Raw genomic sequence first — 17,957 nt, forward strand, 5'->3', positions numbered from 1 at the left:
ACTCTTTATCTACGGAAACCATGAAAAAGACTTGTTTCGTTACAAACATTTAAATCAAATTAATTACATGATATGACACTAAATACACCTAATTAAATTAATCACATACATGTATTTGTGTATTTCTGTAAAAAAACGTAAAATTAAGAATTCAAAAGGATGCAGTTGTAGGAAAACTCTTTTTACATTTTTTTTATAGGTCAGGTCAGGTGGTATTAAATCGCAACATGTTGAATTGACTGTTGCATCATTAAACATGCTGCAATGTAAATGTTAAATTGGATTGTGCCAGTACTTGCAGATAACACAACTACCAAATTATACCCTGGCCATCTGTCACCCTCTCGGTTTCTTTCGTCCTCTCACATTTACAGGCAGACACAGTGCCACATTCCTCTCTTTAGCAACAGAAAGTATGGTTACAATGGATACCATAGCAACACAAGTGGGAGCCGCTTTAGATACTCTAAGCATAGCAGCATTCACACAATATTGGGTAAAATCGTTTTTGAAACTGACTGAGATATATTTATAATCAACATTTTTCTCATCTTCATTTCATTTCTTTCAATGCATTGTTGATGCATTGTAGGACACATAAAAGGCTTTTGCACTTGTATGCAGCATCAGTCTTATTGTCTGCTAGGAATGAGTAATGCCACTGATGTTAAAAATGATTGACTGTGCATAAACACCCAAGGGTCTTCCTTCATGCCAGTGGATAGAAATTTCACAATTAATTTGGTGAATTTTGAGATATGACATTTGTTCCTGGGACTGCACGATTAAGCAAAATAAAATTGAAATGGACCCTTTGTAGGGAGATTGATTGACAGGTGATTATAACACAGAATCTGCCATTTTGTCTGACAAACAAACCAGACAGGAGAGTAGTATAACATCGGTGGACTTGAAATTGAAACATTTAGACACAAGTCTTTAGTGATGTCTTTCCACAGTTGAAAAATTATCAGTTATCAGATCGCAAAGGCTATGATTAAATATATTTGCTGCGTGTTTCAGAGTGAAGCGCAGTACAGTGTTTTTAACTGTGAGCAGCTCAGTATTGCCAGCGTGTGCAGCATCTCAGAGCGGCTTGTTTCGCAGTAAGTGATGTTCCACACAAACTCCATCTCTGCACGTGCTCTTTACCGAGTTTTGGTAGCTTTAAAGGGTTAGTTCACCCAAAAAACTTACCCTCAAAGCATCCTAGGTGTATATGACTAATCCAGTCGCAGTTATATAAAAAATTGTCCAGGTTATTTCAAGCTCTATCATTGCAGTCAGCGGGTGTTGCAGTTGAACAGTCCACAAGTCGTCAAATAAAGCTTACGCATTCATAATAAAACATGTCGCAGGTGGCCCGGGGGGGGTGAATAAAGGCCCCCTGTAGTGAATCCATGAGGTTTTGTACGAAAAATATCCATATTTTAAATGTAATAAACACTCTTCTCTTACTTCTGCTGACTGTTATACACTGAAGCCATTCCAGCGAAGGACATAAGATGGTGCGGCGTTGCGTGATTAGTGATGAATGCGGAGAGAGAGCAAGACAAAACACCAGTCACGAATTAGAAGTACAAACTAGGGATCGACCGATATGAATTTTTTAGTGCCGATGCCGATTTTTTACCCATCAGCCTTAGCCGATGACCGATACGGGCTGCCGATTTTCTTGAGCCGATATTTGGAGCCGATACTGCTTTTTCTCAATCAATTTACATCATAAAAATGACAAGAGGATACCAAAAGTCTCAATTTAAAAAATGAACATTTATTGAACTTAATATGGATGTGTACTTAATATGGTTAACTGTGCAAGGGTAAAAGGCTTTCATCAACATATACAACACAACCTTGATGATGCATTGCTTGCTGACATGTTATAACAGGGTCATCACAAATTCCTGACTGTCAACACATTTAAATAATTTAAGAAAACAATAAACCTGATAAGTAGCCATTGAAATAAAGTGCTTGATTTGTAATTTAAGACTACCATGGTTTCAGTTTTTCTACATAAAATAAAATGAGCATGTCTAAGTAGGGTTGGGTATCGTTATTTTTAATAATAAATATTGTTTTTGGGGAAGGGCAAATACTTGAAGAATAAAAATGTCTTTATTCTTGCCAGTTTTAAGGAATAACCAATAAAATTGCTAAAGTGATTGCTAGAGTCTCTTCAAATAAAATTTTGTTGATTACATTACTCCAGTAGGTGGCAAAAATCGACTGTTATTTTTTTTTCATTTAATCATTTATTCAAGAAGACTCGAGTTTCATAAAAAAAAAAAAAAAAACTGTGATTAATCTTCAATCCATTAATTAAACAGGAATTTATGAATGAGACTGAATAAATTTGAAAAGTGTTTGAATTAATGATTCAAATGAATATATTTTTTTAAATAAACTGGAACATGTTATTCTGTTAAGTTGTAATCGTGATCTCCATTTTAAACAAAACAAAAACAATTTTAAACCAAATTGATTCTCAGTTTATTATGAATTTGTGGCTGTTCACATATCACGTCTAAAAATGCTTTCTCCTTTTCACAAGTGCTTGCGCTCCCGTGGCATCTGTCTGTTCATGCAACCATGAACTGCGCTCTCCACAATGACGAGGAAGTATCAGCAAAGGATTTCTAGCCCTTTACTACTACATTATGTATATATTTATGGAGACGAGAAATAAAATCCCGCCCTGTCCGGCTATGATCAGCTGTTCGGCCAAGCTTTGGATGTTATCTAGGAAAGGTTGTTGTTTTTTGTCACATGACCTGCATTCGCTTGTGGCATTCTGAAAAGTTGAGATGTTTTTTCATCTCACCACGCCACGGCAAAAGCGCGCATGGACAAACGAGCGCGCGGCAACGCATGCGCGTCGCAAATGCGTCGATTCTTTTATGAGCACGCGTCCAAACATCAGCCAGGTGGTTGCTCAATAAAACTCCTACAAACACCAGGGAATCACGGAAAAACGTCGGCCACTCTGCATTATTTAATCCTATAAACAGTGTTCGTAACAGCTGCTGTATGCATACGGATAGCCTATAACTTAGCTATTTGCAGCTACCTAAATACAATGGCAAGCAGTTTTATAGATAAGGCATTCGGCGTTCGCGTTTCCCATTTTGACCCACATACTTTCTTAACTGTATAGTTGCACGCACAGATAAAGCAACATGTTTCCACTTTCAAAGTGTATGGCAATATTTCAGCTAAGTCAAACAGTTAAACGATGCTTTGAAAGTTTAAAACTTACCAGAGCAGGCTTCCAGCACTCTGCTAGTGGGGGAGGGGCAGTGTGAACAGCAGCGTCTCCAGCAACACGGAGCTGCCTGTGGACGCCTGTCTGTAAATAATGCTGGGGAAAAAACTATCGGCGAACGTAGCAGCCACGTATCGGCCTATGCCGATACACTTAAAAACCTCAAAAATTGGCCCGATATATCGCTCGATCCCTAGTACAAACTGAGGATTTGTAAATAAAAATGTCAGAGGATTTCAATATAAACCAAGGGGAGACTGTTTTCCTTTGCAAAACGAAGGAAATGTTGCTTCCTTTGCTCCTATAAACAAACTTGCGAGACTAGCATATCTCAGAGGTGCGCGCTTGACACATACGTGCGGCATCATCCGTCGGAACGGATCCGCGTACGAGAGATAACCGAAGTGAGAGAAAAGTGTTTATTACTTTGAAGTATGGATATTTTTATTACAAAAACACATGGATTCGCTATGGGGGCCTTTATTCATCCTCTGGAGCTGTCTGCGGTGCGTGTTTTTATGAATGTGTGTGCTTTATTTGCCGACTTGTGGACTGTTCAACTGCAACACCCGCTGACTGCAATGATAGAGCTTGAAATAGCCAGGATAATTTTTAATGTAACTCCAACTAGATTCGTCTGAAAGAAAAAAAGTCATATACACCTAGGATGCTTCGAGGGTGACTAAATCACAAGCTAATTAAAATTTTTGGGTGAACTAACCTTTTAACATGCATTTGCATGGGAAGCCAAACACACCAAATGTGGGATGAAGCGGGGCGATGTTACCTCGCACCACACTGATCTGTCATTGCCATGGCTCAGTGGACCAATCGACTGACTCAACATCACTGTTAGCGCCACCAAACGGTTGGCACAAAATGCTAGTATTTATAATATTAGTAAATACCTGTACTAGTATTATAATTTTACAGTTAATGTATTTTTATTTTTTTATTTTACAGTAAAATAAAAAAACATATTTACAGTAAAGTTTATTCAGCAATATTTATTACAATAATACAATTAATTAATCTAATCTAATCGCAAATTGTAGACCCTTACAACCAAGCACAGCAAACCTAGTTTTCTAAGCACTTTTAAAATCACAATTGTAAACTTCGTCAGAAAAATCGAATAGACCCCCCCCCCCCCCCCCCCCCCCACAATTGTGCAGCCCTAGTTGGTCCTTGGTTCATCCCTGGATAACTACTTAAATTGAAATTAAATACTGCATAGCACTGTTTACTTCTATTACACTGCATACATTCTGTTAACATTTTTAACAGAATACAGGTGATGAGGTTTCTTGATGACAGATGGACAGCAGTACAGGGTGCGCTGTGTAGTACAAGTGTCTGGAAAACGTTAGCCATGGACACTGTTTATTTTCAGTAAGAGGGACAAAGTGACATGTAATGTAGAGCTGGCGAAATCCTGTGAATAAAACTGAGCCAAATGAGTGATCGAGGCTGAATGCACCTCTGAGAGGAACACAATGGTGAAGGTTCCTGATATCTGCAGGACAGGAGGCGTGCTACAGATCATTTTCACCAAATGTTTTCAAGCATCCATCGAAAATTTTACAAATCTATACAAAATTGTTGAACTGAGGATTGTGTTTTTATTATTTTATTTTATTTTATTTAATTTGATACTTTTGGTAGTTTCAGTACTGGGAACAGAGCTATGATCTATAATCTGTACTTGTAGTTATCAGTTGATCAATTCCCACCAGTATTCACCAGCACACAAGAAGTTGCCCACACACTAGTGCCGTAATGAATGCTGTTTGTCATCCCAGTCCTCAGTCAATTCTAGTCTATTTCTTAATGAGACGCCTAGTGGTTAGTGCCACGTTTTCTGGCTCTCCTCTTGACCATATGACTCATGCACAACCTGAAGAGCTTCAACATTGTCCTGCTGTCTTACATTCTGTCTGTGGAGACAAAGCAGGACACCATTTGTTTGTGCATGAGATGGAACATTTCACTGTATAAGGCATCTGCTTTCATGGTATTGTGTTCAGCAGGTTTCAGGTCTAATCAACTCAAAGGGTGTTTTTTTGTAGTTTGAACTTATTTTGGTACTGTTTTATCTGAGAAAACAGGGTCTCAGAGATTTAGCTTTTTACAAAACCACCATCGCCCATATCAAAGGAATGAATGGATGGAGGAAGAAGCTTGTATGATATTACGCTTCCCATCTGTGCTGTCCGGCAGAGTCAGAGCCAAAACTCCAAAGCAGTGCTTTTATAAATGTGTTCTAAACATTTCATAATTATCATATAAATGTCTCAGCCGGCTCCGGCAGGTCTGCAGGGAGTTTGAAGTGTTTAGACAGAGCGGAGATTGATCCTGGATCCTCGCTGAGCCAGAAACGGGAACATCACTAAGCGTTTGTACCTGCTTAAGAAGATCTCATTACTCTTCCCTTTACAGAACAACTCTTGGCCAATTTAAATAGAATTTACATTTCTAATAATAAGTCTGTATTAACAGCCATCAAAAACACAAATTGCTTAACATCTCGGAGCTCAAATACCTTCTAGAACTTTGCCTCCTTTTGTAAAATCAAAATGGAATTGGACCGGAAGACAATGTTTATTAGTTTATCTGTAAATCGTATCAATTGTATTTTTGAGGTGAGTATCTTGATTAGAGTTATCTAGGTTATGGTTTTCTATGTCTTAACAGCACTTGTGGATAGTTGCATAACATCATCGTTTGAGTGTATTGCATGAACTTTACATGGTCTTGATGCTTCCAAAATAGACTTTAAGAGAACACTATTATTCATATTTGCATAAACGTTGCCACATAGGCTTCTATTGCAAGTGCATTACTATATGTGATCCTGGACCACAAAACCAGTCATAAGTCTCTGGGGTATATTTGTAGCATTAGCCAAAAATACATGGTATGGGTCAAAATTATTGAGATTTCTTTTATGGCAAAAAATTATTGGGAACATGTTCTATGAAGATATTTTGTAAATTTCCTACTATAAATATATTAAAACTTAATTTTTAATTAGTTATATGCATTGCTAAAAACTTAAATTGATAACTTATTGATTTTCTCAATATTTTGATTATTTGGAAACTCAGATTCCATATTTTCAGATAGTTGTATTTTGGCGAAATATTGTCCAATCCTAACAAACCATACATCAATGGAAAACCTATTTATTCAGCTTTCAGATGATGAATAAATCTTAATTTCGAAAAATTGACCCTTATGGGTCACATATTTGTTTCAGTTTTTTAAAAGCAAACAACACTTAGTCTGGATGCTAACTGTGGTTGAAGTATTTATAAGTGGTAATAGTAGGTTGCTCACACTACTAAGAGGCCATTTACACAACAACTTTTTTTGCCAAAAACTGCAGACTTTTTATGTGTTTTGCCTGTTTACACGACGACAGCGTTTTTGGGGATATTTCTGGTTTCAAAGTGTACGTTTTTGGAAATGCCACCATTTATCGTTTCCATGTAAACACCCAGTATGGGAATTTTTTAAAATGGTGACGTCATGCACGTGCGTAATACATGTTAGGTATGTAGACATGCAGAGTACGTGTCGATTTTAAAGGCAAGCGTATACAAACATACACAACAATGGCGGAGTACATGGTACTGTTGTTGCTGCTCAAGAGTTTGCAAACACTTCTTCAGCAAAGTATGGATTTACTTCAACAATATTAAAACCAACAGCAGAGATGCATCATATACAACATGTAATCATCACTTACCTATAGGTACTGTTTGCTAACAAGGTGACAGCGCCAACTACTGGCCTGGTATATGTAATACAGCTTTTTATGCCGTTTTCACGGATATGTGTAAACATCAATCGTTTTGAAAACGTTGTTGTGTGTACGTGAAACTTTTTAAAAACACAAGGGACAAACTTGTCTATTTTTGACTAAATTGTTGTCGTGTAAACGTAGCCTAAATCGCTTATCGGAGATTGCTACTGCCATTTTTTCATAAACACTTATGCAAGCTTCCTCTGGAATAGGAGAACAAAAAGCTAGCAGCTGGATAAATGGACCAGCTCTGATAAGAAAACCAGCACAGCTCTCTCTGTTTCAGCACTACAGGATATTTCAGTAGTGATACCGTCATTTACCAACTCAAAGCTAGCTAAGCAAAACAGGAAGTGAACGGCTAGCTTGCGATTTTGTCCTTAACCTTACCACGTATATGGAATGACCATTTTATAAAAGCAATAAGCCCCATGAAGCCGTGGTTTACAGTGAATATATAACTGCTAAAGGGGGTTTTAGCCACTCCGCATCCGTTGAGCCTAACAACACCCTTTAGCTTTTATAAATTCACTGTAAACCTCGGCTTCTTGGGGCTTATTGCTTTATTAATGTTTTCAGTAGTTTTAATGTTATTTCTTGTGTGTTGAAGTGTTTCATAATGTAATAAAATAATTAATAAAAGTCTTGAGTCATGTGGAGTCTTTTCTTCAGCTTTGAAAAGCATCTCATTATCAGTTTTGCTCCCTCTCCACACAGGCGGTTTACCGTGATCATATCAGTGCGCTGTGTCATCAGCCAGTTGAGGCTTCACTCTTAGACTCATTTCCTCTGCTACACTCAAAAAAACCTCCCAAAACATGCCTTATCTGCCTAGATAACAGCACGAACACTGAAACTCTGCAGCAAAGCAGATTCATTCACTAAACCTCTGGGCCGTTGCTTACTGGCCCAAGTCAGAAGAGCCTATTCCCAAGTTAAGCCCAGTGTGCATCTCTGTTTTGATGATTCATCCTTATCTGATAATGTGCCTCATTCACAGCCATTGACACTTTTGTTCCATCTATGGCTCTGTTTGCTCATCTGAGTGATTCCCAGGACAGTGAGACTACAGTATTTTCAAACAAAGCCTTGAACCCACGGGTCAAATTGCTGTGCTTCTATTGACTGGCTCCTGCATTATGCAGAGTGAGTCAGGCTCAGTGCCTTCTGTGCATTGTTCTCCATTCGGTAAAATAAATAGGGAAGTAAAGGGGTAACTGATGACAGAAGGCTTTACACAAGTTGTTCTATAAGAGTCGTGGGGGATAACATCTACTCTTACCAAATAACATCATCCCTGTAAATGCATCCCTGCCTATTACACAATTCAGATCTGTTTATATTGTTTTTGCTTCCCTTTTCCTTGCTTAAATGTTCATCACCGCTGGTCAGTGGGAGTTTTGTTAAAAGTTCTGTGGCTCCATTAACACAGATGCCAGATTTCAAATTGCACACTTCCAAATTCCTGCATCAGCCAATCAACTGCCTTTTGAGATAAATAATGCTGACGGATAGTGTTTTTCATGCATTTTAGACTCCAGTGAAAGATTCACTTTCTCAAGCCTTTGCATTTTTCTTCTATTATCCTTGCTGTTTTGATGGAGAACAGCTTGGTCCACCTGCTAGACTAGCACCAAACCAGCAAAGACCTCCTTGGAATTTCATTAATGCATATAACATTGGAGCAGGACTCACCTGTCTCTTCCTGTCTTTCATTCTCTCTGCAGATGTGAGGATCTGTTCTCCTCCATTTATGGTGCTAAACAGCGAGTGTGGCCCAGACACGCTGGAGCAGATCAAGCAGCATGGCCTTACATTCCCTTTTAGTAAGTTCCCACCTTTTTCTTTCTGAAACCGAAAATAATGTTTAACCATGGCATCATGTTCTATAAATCCCACACTAAATGTGCAGTAACATTTACTATTGTTCTGCAAGAAGACTTGGAAAGTCACTCCATAAGTTGCCTGAGACACGGCTCTATATGTGTGCACTGTGCACACAGAACACACTGAATGGAGTTGTTGTTCACATCTTCTTGTGCGCACTTTAATGTGTTAAAATTGCTTTAATGCTCAAATTGGTTAGGGGGAATTGTCCGATTAAAGTGCAAGAAGATGCGAAAGAGAAACTCAGTTGGGGGCTCGTGTGTGCTGAACACAGCTGAATGGAGTTCTCTTTCGCATCGTCTTGCACTTTTTGTGTTTTTCACATCTTCTAATTCTTTTAAGTCAATTGAATGTTTGAATTGGCAAAGCTTTAAAAACGTGCAAATGATACACTTCTGTGAGGACACACACAGTGACAAATCCCTGACATTAGTATCATATCAGCAAAATCCAAAACCTGTAATTCATATATAGTTATATGCATACATGTATATTGAATAAGAAACATGTCTTCATTATTTTAAAACATGCCATCTTTTGCAGTTGAATGAGTACTCCAGTCGGTTTAATTAAGTGAAATAACCTGATATACATTATGTATTTTGGGTTGCATGGTTTTATTTTTGTATGGTAATACAGCATTGAGTTTATTTGTGCAGAAAAGAAGTCTTAAAATCACAAAAATAGATTTTACCGCATTAAATGTTTTAGGAGTTAACTAATTATTATTAACTAAACAAACTCATCCACTACCTTAGAGTGTGTTTCTGTTCTTCTCTTTCTGCACAGTTTGCAAAACACGGGTTGCTCACGGAACTAACTCTCATGAGGTAAGAGACTTTTCTGATTCTGTTTTTGTGACATGTGACCACAGAGGTCATAAAACACTAATACACACAGAGCGTCGTTTCAAAAACTAGTTGAGCTGCCTTCGAGTCAGCATGCTATGTGATATTGAACCTTAGAAGTAGTCAATCTGGAAAGTTCAACTACGCATAAGATCTATGTTTAACATCCACTTGATATGCACAAAAGGTTCTTTACAGTGCAAAAAAAAAATCATAGTTATATATTCTAAGAAAACGAGATTTCTTCAAATGTTCTTTGTGTAACCCAAAATGTGGAATTACTGTGAAATGCCTCTTTTGAAAGCTTTACTTTTAAGAGTGTTTTCATCAGTTTAAGTTTTCTGTCTCTTCTCACTGTGTTTCTCTGTAGATGGCTATAATATTTAATGCAGAGGACCTAATGGACGTGAAGCCACCGTGTGTGATTCAGAGTTTTATAAACCACAATGCCGTGCTCTATAAGGTGTTCGTGGTGGGCGAGTCGCACACTGTAGTGGAGAGACCATCACTCAAGAACTTCCCCAGTGGAACATCTGGTAAACCTTCATCCCACACTTCAGCTCTTTATACATGTTATTTCCATGGAAGGCCACTGCTGCGAAATGGTTTATTTCACTGCGATTGGACCATTCAGTTTGTTTAGGCGTGATTTACATTACAACATTCCTGCTGTATAACCCAGATGCCTTTGCATAGCTGACATCGCAGTCTAAAGAGTCGAGTCAAATTTTGCTGAAACCCAGACAGCGAAAGTGCTTACCCAAGTCTGGTTTCCACTCGGGCTGCTATAAAGTATTGGCCGTTTGCATATGCTAATGTGCTTGGAGTCCATGCAAAGCAGTTACGGTTACTGGGAGAGCGACTTGTTAGTTTAATGCAAATTCAGGAGGTCAGCTCTGTGCTCCACAATGCACAATTACACATGCCTTTCCTTCCAGCAGTATTCAAATGAAAAAACCTGTTTAGAAGAATAAAACAAAGAAAAAGGAAGCACAGTGTTTCTAAAGACCGATCAGGCTGTTAGTGGTTTCTAAGAATTCTATGAAGTGAAGAAAAAGGCTGATGAGTTTCTTATGCAGTTCTTCAGTGAGATTCAGGAAATCAGAGTCTATGCCACAGGGCTTTTATGTTTTTATTCAATATTTTTTTTATTGTTTTAAGGATTTGAATGACCAAAACAATCATGTTTTAAGCCCAAAGATAAATATATTGTAAGTGCAAAGCCAATGAGAACTCATAACACCATATAATACATTTTAATTATGAATGATTATTTTCTTAATATATATATAGTTAAGAAAATAATAAATTTTAACTATGAATTATTATTTGATATATAAAATAATAATTTATAATTATATATATAATTTTGATATATATATGTGTGTGTGTGTATATATATATATATATATATATATATATATTATTATTGTTTTTTTTAATTTATTTTTTTTTATATATATATATATCAATGTAAGAGAATTTAAAGAAGAGTTTCATTAAATTAAAACAAATACATTGCATTTGCATGCCTGATAGCACTCCGGCGCCACGCCGGATTTCCGGCGTACAGACTTGTCTGCGAAAAAAAAAAAAAAAAAAAAATCCGGTTCGCGTGATCTGACAGTTCCCAAGATCTGAGTGGCGCTTTCACTAAACCACACTAGTAAGCCTTCTTCAGCCAATCGGTAATAGGGTAGGGGCTGGTCTTGGGTTTTGGCCAATCAGATTGATTCAGCAGTCACTCCACGTGCAAATTTGTTTTGTGTTTCCATACCAACACTGGCCGCGCGAAATATAGTAGAGTCATCATGGAAAGCAACTTTATGAAGCCAGGGGAAGACACCAAACGTATTGACAAAGGCATTAAGAATAAATGGCGCTGGTCTTGGATAGAGGAGGTGGGTAGAGATGAAAAGCCCTTTGGAAGCTGGTGTCAAAAACTCCGGCAAGCAGGCGCATGTTTCTGCACTTTGTGCGCAAAGAAAATACTATATGGAACTAGCGGGAAAAAAGTGTTGCCACGGCACGAGTTAGACCCTAGTCATAAAGCAGCTGTCCGAGCAATTCCACACACCTCACGTTTGCCGGGGGCAACAGCCACAGCAGATATCCGACCGTCAATGACCGATCGCGTGGCTGATTTAAAAATTCGCTTGTGCTCCTTCATTGCCGAGTTTGATCTGTCGTTTACGATCGCTCATCCACTCGTCACTTTGTGTAAGAAATTAGCGGAGGATAAACTCGCCCTTACGCATCTGTCTGTCTCGAGGCAGCATGCGGGCTATCTAATTACACACGGCATCTCGCCAGAATTTAAAAGAAATCTGTCCGACAAGCTCAAGAACAACATGTTTTCACTTAACATTGATGAAGCCACGGATAAAAGCATGGATAAGATTTTAAATGTACTGGTCCGATTTTATGACGAGGATGCAGGCAGTGTGAAAACACAGCATCTTGCCAGCAAAAAGGTTAATGTTGCAAATGCCTCAGCACTGATGCTGCAACTAAAAGATGTCCTGCAATCATATGGGCTGGAGTGGAGACAAGTCACTAGCATTCTTCTGGACAATTGTGCTGTGATGAGGGGAAAGAAATCTGGGCTTGAAACGTTAGCAAGGAAGGAGAACCCTAATCTCCTGGATATATCAGGAGACACTGTTCACATGGTGTCCAATACTGCTAGGGCCCTCATGAGACCGTTTGGCTCAGATGTGGAAGATTTTTGCTCTGATATTTATTATGATATAGAGAAATCACCTAAACAGAAGGAGATTTTTGCACAGTTTCAAAGTTTACTCCACCTCCCCCTGAAGAGCTTGATAAGGCCCATCAGTAACAGATTCATTCAAATGCTCGAGGTATGCAACAGGATGAATGAGCTCCTGGATGTGCTCGTGGTGCACTACTATCATGTGCTGGATCCGAAAGAAGAACACAAATACAGGTAATGCAAATCATTTTAATAACAACAAATTTAGTGTCTTGTTTGTTTTAGTTTTAGCCCTTGTGGGATGTAGGCCTAATGATGCACCATCTTTTATTAGTTTAGAATGGCATATTAAGGACTGTAATGTATACATTTATTTACATAGATGTGTGTGTGTGTGTGTGTGTGCGTGCTACAGAAGGCTTCTGTATCAAGTGTTTGAGAGACATGAGCTCTCAGTTGAGGAAAAGGCCAGGATACAAGTACTTCAGCAAGAGCAGGCAGTGGCATCCTGAACAGGAACAAACCAAGATAGAAAGGCACGAATCTCTGTGCTCATTACAGAGTTTCAAAGAATGAAGGTCATGATCGACTTAATCAGAGGTATTTTATGACTAGGCAAACTCATTGCAACTTAAATGTAAGAGTAAAAGTAACATTTTAAGTTAATAAGTGGTTGCAGTCCACTGGCATATCTGGCTATGACCTAAGTCATTTTATACATGATACAAATTAAACAGTCAGGTCCTTTCTACAGCAACAATAACCAAATTAATGAGAATATCATCAACTGTGGAGTACTGTAGTACTGTGAAGAACTGTGTTAACAAGGTAACAATGGGCCTCATTTTCCAATTACCTCATTTACTTCCTAAGATTGTTCTTAACTGTGTTCTTAAGAAGGTCCTACGAAGACTCTTAGGCAGATTCACAAAGGTGTTCTTAAACCTCAGAATCGTTCAATGTTTTGTTCTGATCATGCTGAATCCCATTTCTGCACTGCTGCAGGAATTGAACTGTAAATGGGTCCTTATATTTAGTAGCTAGTATAAAAATGTAAAAAGTGTTATTTGTTGTTTATTCTAAAATACATTAATGCTTTGTAATACAGTGGAATTTATTTTATTTAAAAAATTATCATATTTTTATTCAAAAATATCTAAAATGATCAAATATATAGTTGTAATTTAAATTCTATTATATTTTACACCTGCAGATATGATGAAAATGCAATAACCATTTATTTTTGCACAAAACAAGTATCAAATGTGCGCAAGAGTGCTCGAGAGTGTTCGTAGTTTCTGTTTTTACCAAAGAACACTTCGTAAAAACTGCGTAAGTGGGTTTTAAGAACAAATTTCTTCATAAGAACGGTTGGTGAATGAGGCCCATTGTCCTTACTCCTGTAGATGAAAGTGATCTGCTGACACCTAGTGGTTCATTTTGTGCGATCAGGATAAATAATAGTTATAATAATAATAATAATAATAAATAAAGCAAAGTATATTTGGATAAGTTTCGCCCGATCATTCCCCAGCTTGCCCCGTTAAAAAAAAAAACGTTAAAGATGTCTTTGGCAGTGAATGGTTGTATTTTAATAAACATTTTTAGACAGCCAATGAGTTGTATTATTATTTAGTTATATATTGTATTTTAAATGCATAATCATATTTGTGTTCAGATATTTCCCAACACTGGTTGTATATTAAATATTATATTAAATTATATATATTATATTATATATTAAATTATTTTGTCTTTTATTTTTGCAGGGGTCCTTCCAACATTTCAGAGATTTGCCAAAAAGCTTCAGCATGAAAAGCCGATGGTGCATTTGGTGCATGTGGAAATGGTGGCCCTTGTAAGAGAGCTCCTGGGCAAATTTATGAGACCAAAGGCTATCCCACTGAGTCACAAAGAGATTCTCAAGGTTGAGGTATGGAGAAGGGATTTGCAACTGCCAAACAAGAGGCTCTCTGTTGGACAGTTTTGCTACATTGCGACGAACAAAGCCCATGTGGAGGGAAAGGTGTGGGTTGATCATATCTATGACTCTCTCAGAGAGTTTCTGCTAAAAAACCTTCCCTTGGATAACATCATATTATCTTCACTCTCTGCTCTTACTCCATCTCTAATGCAATCTGATGGAGTCATTGGAGCTTTGACCGCATTAGGAGAAGCCTTGCCAAATGCTGTCCCTCCAGAAGAGATTGGTCAGCTGGTAGAAGAATGCCGGGCCTACCAACTGGATGGGGACATGCTTCTTCGTCTACAGAGCTACACTGAAGGCGACTGTCGAGTCGATGTAGACTGGTGGAGCCATGTTGCTTCCTTGAAAAAGGCAGAGAGGGATGCGTAGTATCTGACCCTGTGCAAGTTAGTTAAAGCTCTTTTGTCCATTTTCACAGGCCCCTTGGTGGAAGGATCATTTAATTTGATGGATGATATCCTTGAAGATGACAGGTGCTCCATGAATGTGGAAACTTATGAGAGCCTCGCAGTAATCAAGTCCACACTTAAAGCCAGGGACAGGACAGCCTCAACTATGACCATTGACCAGCCTCTGAGGCGAGCCTGCCTTTCATCATTCCAAAACTACCAATTACATTTACAAAAAAAAGAAAGAGACTGAACAGGCATTAAAGCAGAAAAGGCTGAGTGAGGCAGCAAGGATGCAGTCCTCAAAGGAGGCAAACAAACTGGTTCAACAGGCCAGAAAAATCAAAAGGCCACCAAAAACATCCTCTGTGCCAATCTCTTCCTCCTCTGCACAAGCCACCATCTCCTCTGGTCAACAGGCCCTGAAAAAGAAATGGCCACCAAAAAAATCCTATGTGCCAGTCTCTTCCTCCTCTGCACAAGCCACCACCTCCTCTGGTCAACAGGCCAGAACACCAGACAAACCATCTTCTCCAGCTACCACCTCTGGACAAGCCAGATGTCCTCCATTTGCCACAGCCTCCTCTTCACTAGACAGACAACATCTTTCTGCACCAGCTTCCCCAACCTCAGCACCAGCTAAAACCTCCTCTGAATCAGCCACCACATCCTCAGCATCAGCTACCACATCCTCTTTACCAACGCGTTATTTCCCACTCTTTCATGGCCAATCCAAAGCATCATCTGCACTGCCATCAAACATGTTGAAAAGGAGAGGTTCGGCTAACCCAAAAACCTGTTCAAAAAGGAAGAAATGAAGGAAGGGGAAAATGTTTTCTGTAGTAAACTGTATTTGCTTATTTTTATTTATTTCTCACTGTTTTTCAGTTCTTTAAGCACTTTAAATTATTGCCAATTATTGTTCTCTTAATAGCAAATGGTTTTGAATAAACAAATTTTGTGTTGTATTACATGCGTTTTTTTTTTTTTTTTGGCACAGTTAGTTTCAAAAAAATATTTAAAATAAATAGTGCATATTTTGCAGAAAAATGAATATCTCCTTTTTCATGCCCTTAAGTCAATGTTTACGCTACTAATCAATTCCTAGTTTACTAGTTTTACCTATTTTTCCTACAATTCCTGGTTACTTTGGAGTATTATAATTGAAAAAAAAAAGTTCAGGCTCAGGATTTTTTTCTACTATCACCCCTGCATTTGATTTATTGATTAATTTATTGATTATTTTGTCTGAATACATAGGCACAAATTTCAATGGCCATTAATGGAGAAACATTACTTAGTTCAGAATAAAATAATATTTCTACACAGGCATTATTGAGCAGCACATTTTCATGCTGTAAGAGAATTTCAAAATGAAATAAACTACGAATATTAACAATACAATTTGTAGGTTATATCCAAATTGGAGTTAAAATGTTTTAAAACATATATGGCTTTCTAAACTACAAAGCATGTTGCATTTGAATGCCTTTTAATGTTTGGCCTTCAGATAGATTGTTCTCTTTCTGACAGGCCAATGCTTTATTGAATGGCACAAGGCAGCCATATTCAGAAGCTATACAGATGAAGAGTCATTTTCTTAGGGTCAAAAAGATATTATATCTGAGGATTAATAGATGCACATCATGATTATTTGGGGTGTTTTGATGTCTGCTGAAAGAAGGAAGGCTAAATGAATTTCTTCACTGTCATTTGAGTGGGAGGCCATAAATCTCAGCATCCTCTTGGCTCTAGGTTTTTGTGTTTGCTGCTGCTCCTCCTCAGTCTGTTTATTCCCCCTCTCTGCCTGGCACTCCTGAAGCTTTGACTCTCTCTGCTGAACCGCAGCTTTCTGCTGCTGTCTAGTGGCTCCCTGTGCACTTGCACTCTTACACTTTCACTTTAATTCAACTGACTTGCAACTGAAAGTGTTTTTCACAGTTATGTGTTTGTTTTTATGCCTTTACAGACAGAAAAGCGATTTTCTTTAACAGCCACAATGTGTCCAAGCCAGAGTCATCATCTGACCTCACATCTGTAAGTTCAGTTTTCTCCAGTCGACAAAAAGTATTGTTCATTAAGCTTAAATAAAACAAACCCTGGTTGCTATTAAAGCGATGGGTATTGCATAGTTTTAATAATAATTGTAATCATTTTAGGTCAGAAGCTTTTTATACATTTCTCTTACGTTTGCATTTTTGACAGAGAGATAACGTAGAAGGTGTTTCCCAACCACCGAATGATGATGTCATTAGGGAACTGTGTAAATCTCTACGGGAATCTCTTGGTGTTTCGCTCTTCGGCATCGACGTCATCATTAACAACCAGACGGGTCAACATGCAGTCATAGACATCAATGCATTCCCTGGTGTGTATCTGTATCCTGCTAACTACAAGGCAACTCTCCCAGGCCAGATAGAGATAAATTGTATCAAGTATTTGAGGGTCATGCAAAAAAAAAAAAAAACTATATGTGCTACTATGTTAAATACAGTATATTAACTGCACATTATTTTGTTTTAATAGCATGTTCTCACTGACCGGTTTGTGCTCAAAAATCCTCTTCATGACCACAGATTCTATACATGACCACTTGTTTTCACTCTTCTCAGGATATGAGGGTGTCCCAGAGTTCTTCAATGATCTCCTCAACCACATCATCAGTGTCCTCCAAAACCCCCCTGCCCCTCCCCCTCCCGGCCAGCTGCCCACTTTAGGCGCAGGAGAGCGCAACTGCGCCCCGTCCCAGGAGTGCTGCGGCATGCTCGGCAAAGAGTCGGACAGCAGCCCCTGGATCGTGGAGGGCGACGGTGGTCTGAAAGGCCCACATCAGAGACTGGGCTGCAACTCGTCCATGTCCCCCAACTTCCAACAGCACTGCGTGTCCACGATAGCCACTAAAGCCTCGTCACAATAACCGCTGTCTCCCCATGCACCCCCCTCTCCCTCGTCCCGCCATCCAAATTGTGAAGACAAACTGAATAACATACCACAATAACTGTTATACTGATACTATATCTGTAATCAAAAATAAACTATATTGGGAATAATCAA

The 17,957-nt window shown here is 38.5% G+C and overlaps 1 protein-coding gene across 1 annotated transcript in view; it reads left to right on the forward strand.

Annotated features, from left to right (window-relative positions):
* Positions 1–17,957, forward strand: part of LOC132111782 (inositol-tetrakisphosphate 1-kinase-like) — a 51,067-nt gene extending 33,110 nt beyond the window's left edge. Inside the window, exons 6-11 of the mRNA XM_059519375.1 lie at positions 8,804–8,902; positions 9,753–9,793; positions 10,182–10,347; positions 16,873–16,940; positions 17,109–17,271; positions 17,516–17,957. Coding sequence (XP_059375358.1) covers positions 8,804–8,902; positions 9,753–9,793; positions 10,182–10,347; positions 16,873–16,940; positions 17,109–17,271; positions 17,516–17,820 — 842 coding nt within the window. The 3' untranslated portion in view covers positions 17,821–17,957. The remainder of the gene's footprint in view (positions 1–8,803; positions 8,903–9,752; positions 9,794–10,181; positions 10,348–16,872; positions 16,941–17,108; positions 17,272–17,515) is intronic.

The sequence above is a fragment of the Carassius carassius genome, chromosome 31, assembly GCF_963082965.1.
Source record: "Carassius carassius chromosome 31, fCarCar2.1, whole genome shotgun sequence".
Classification (NCBI taxonomy): Eukaryota; Metazoa; Chordata; class Actinopteri; order Cypriniformes; family Cyprinidae; genus Carassius; species Carassius carassius.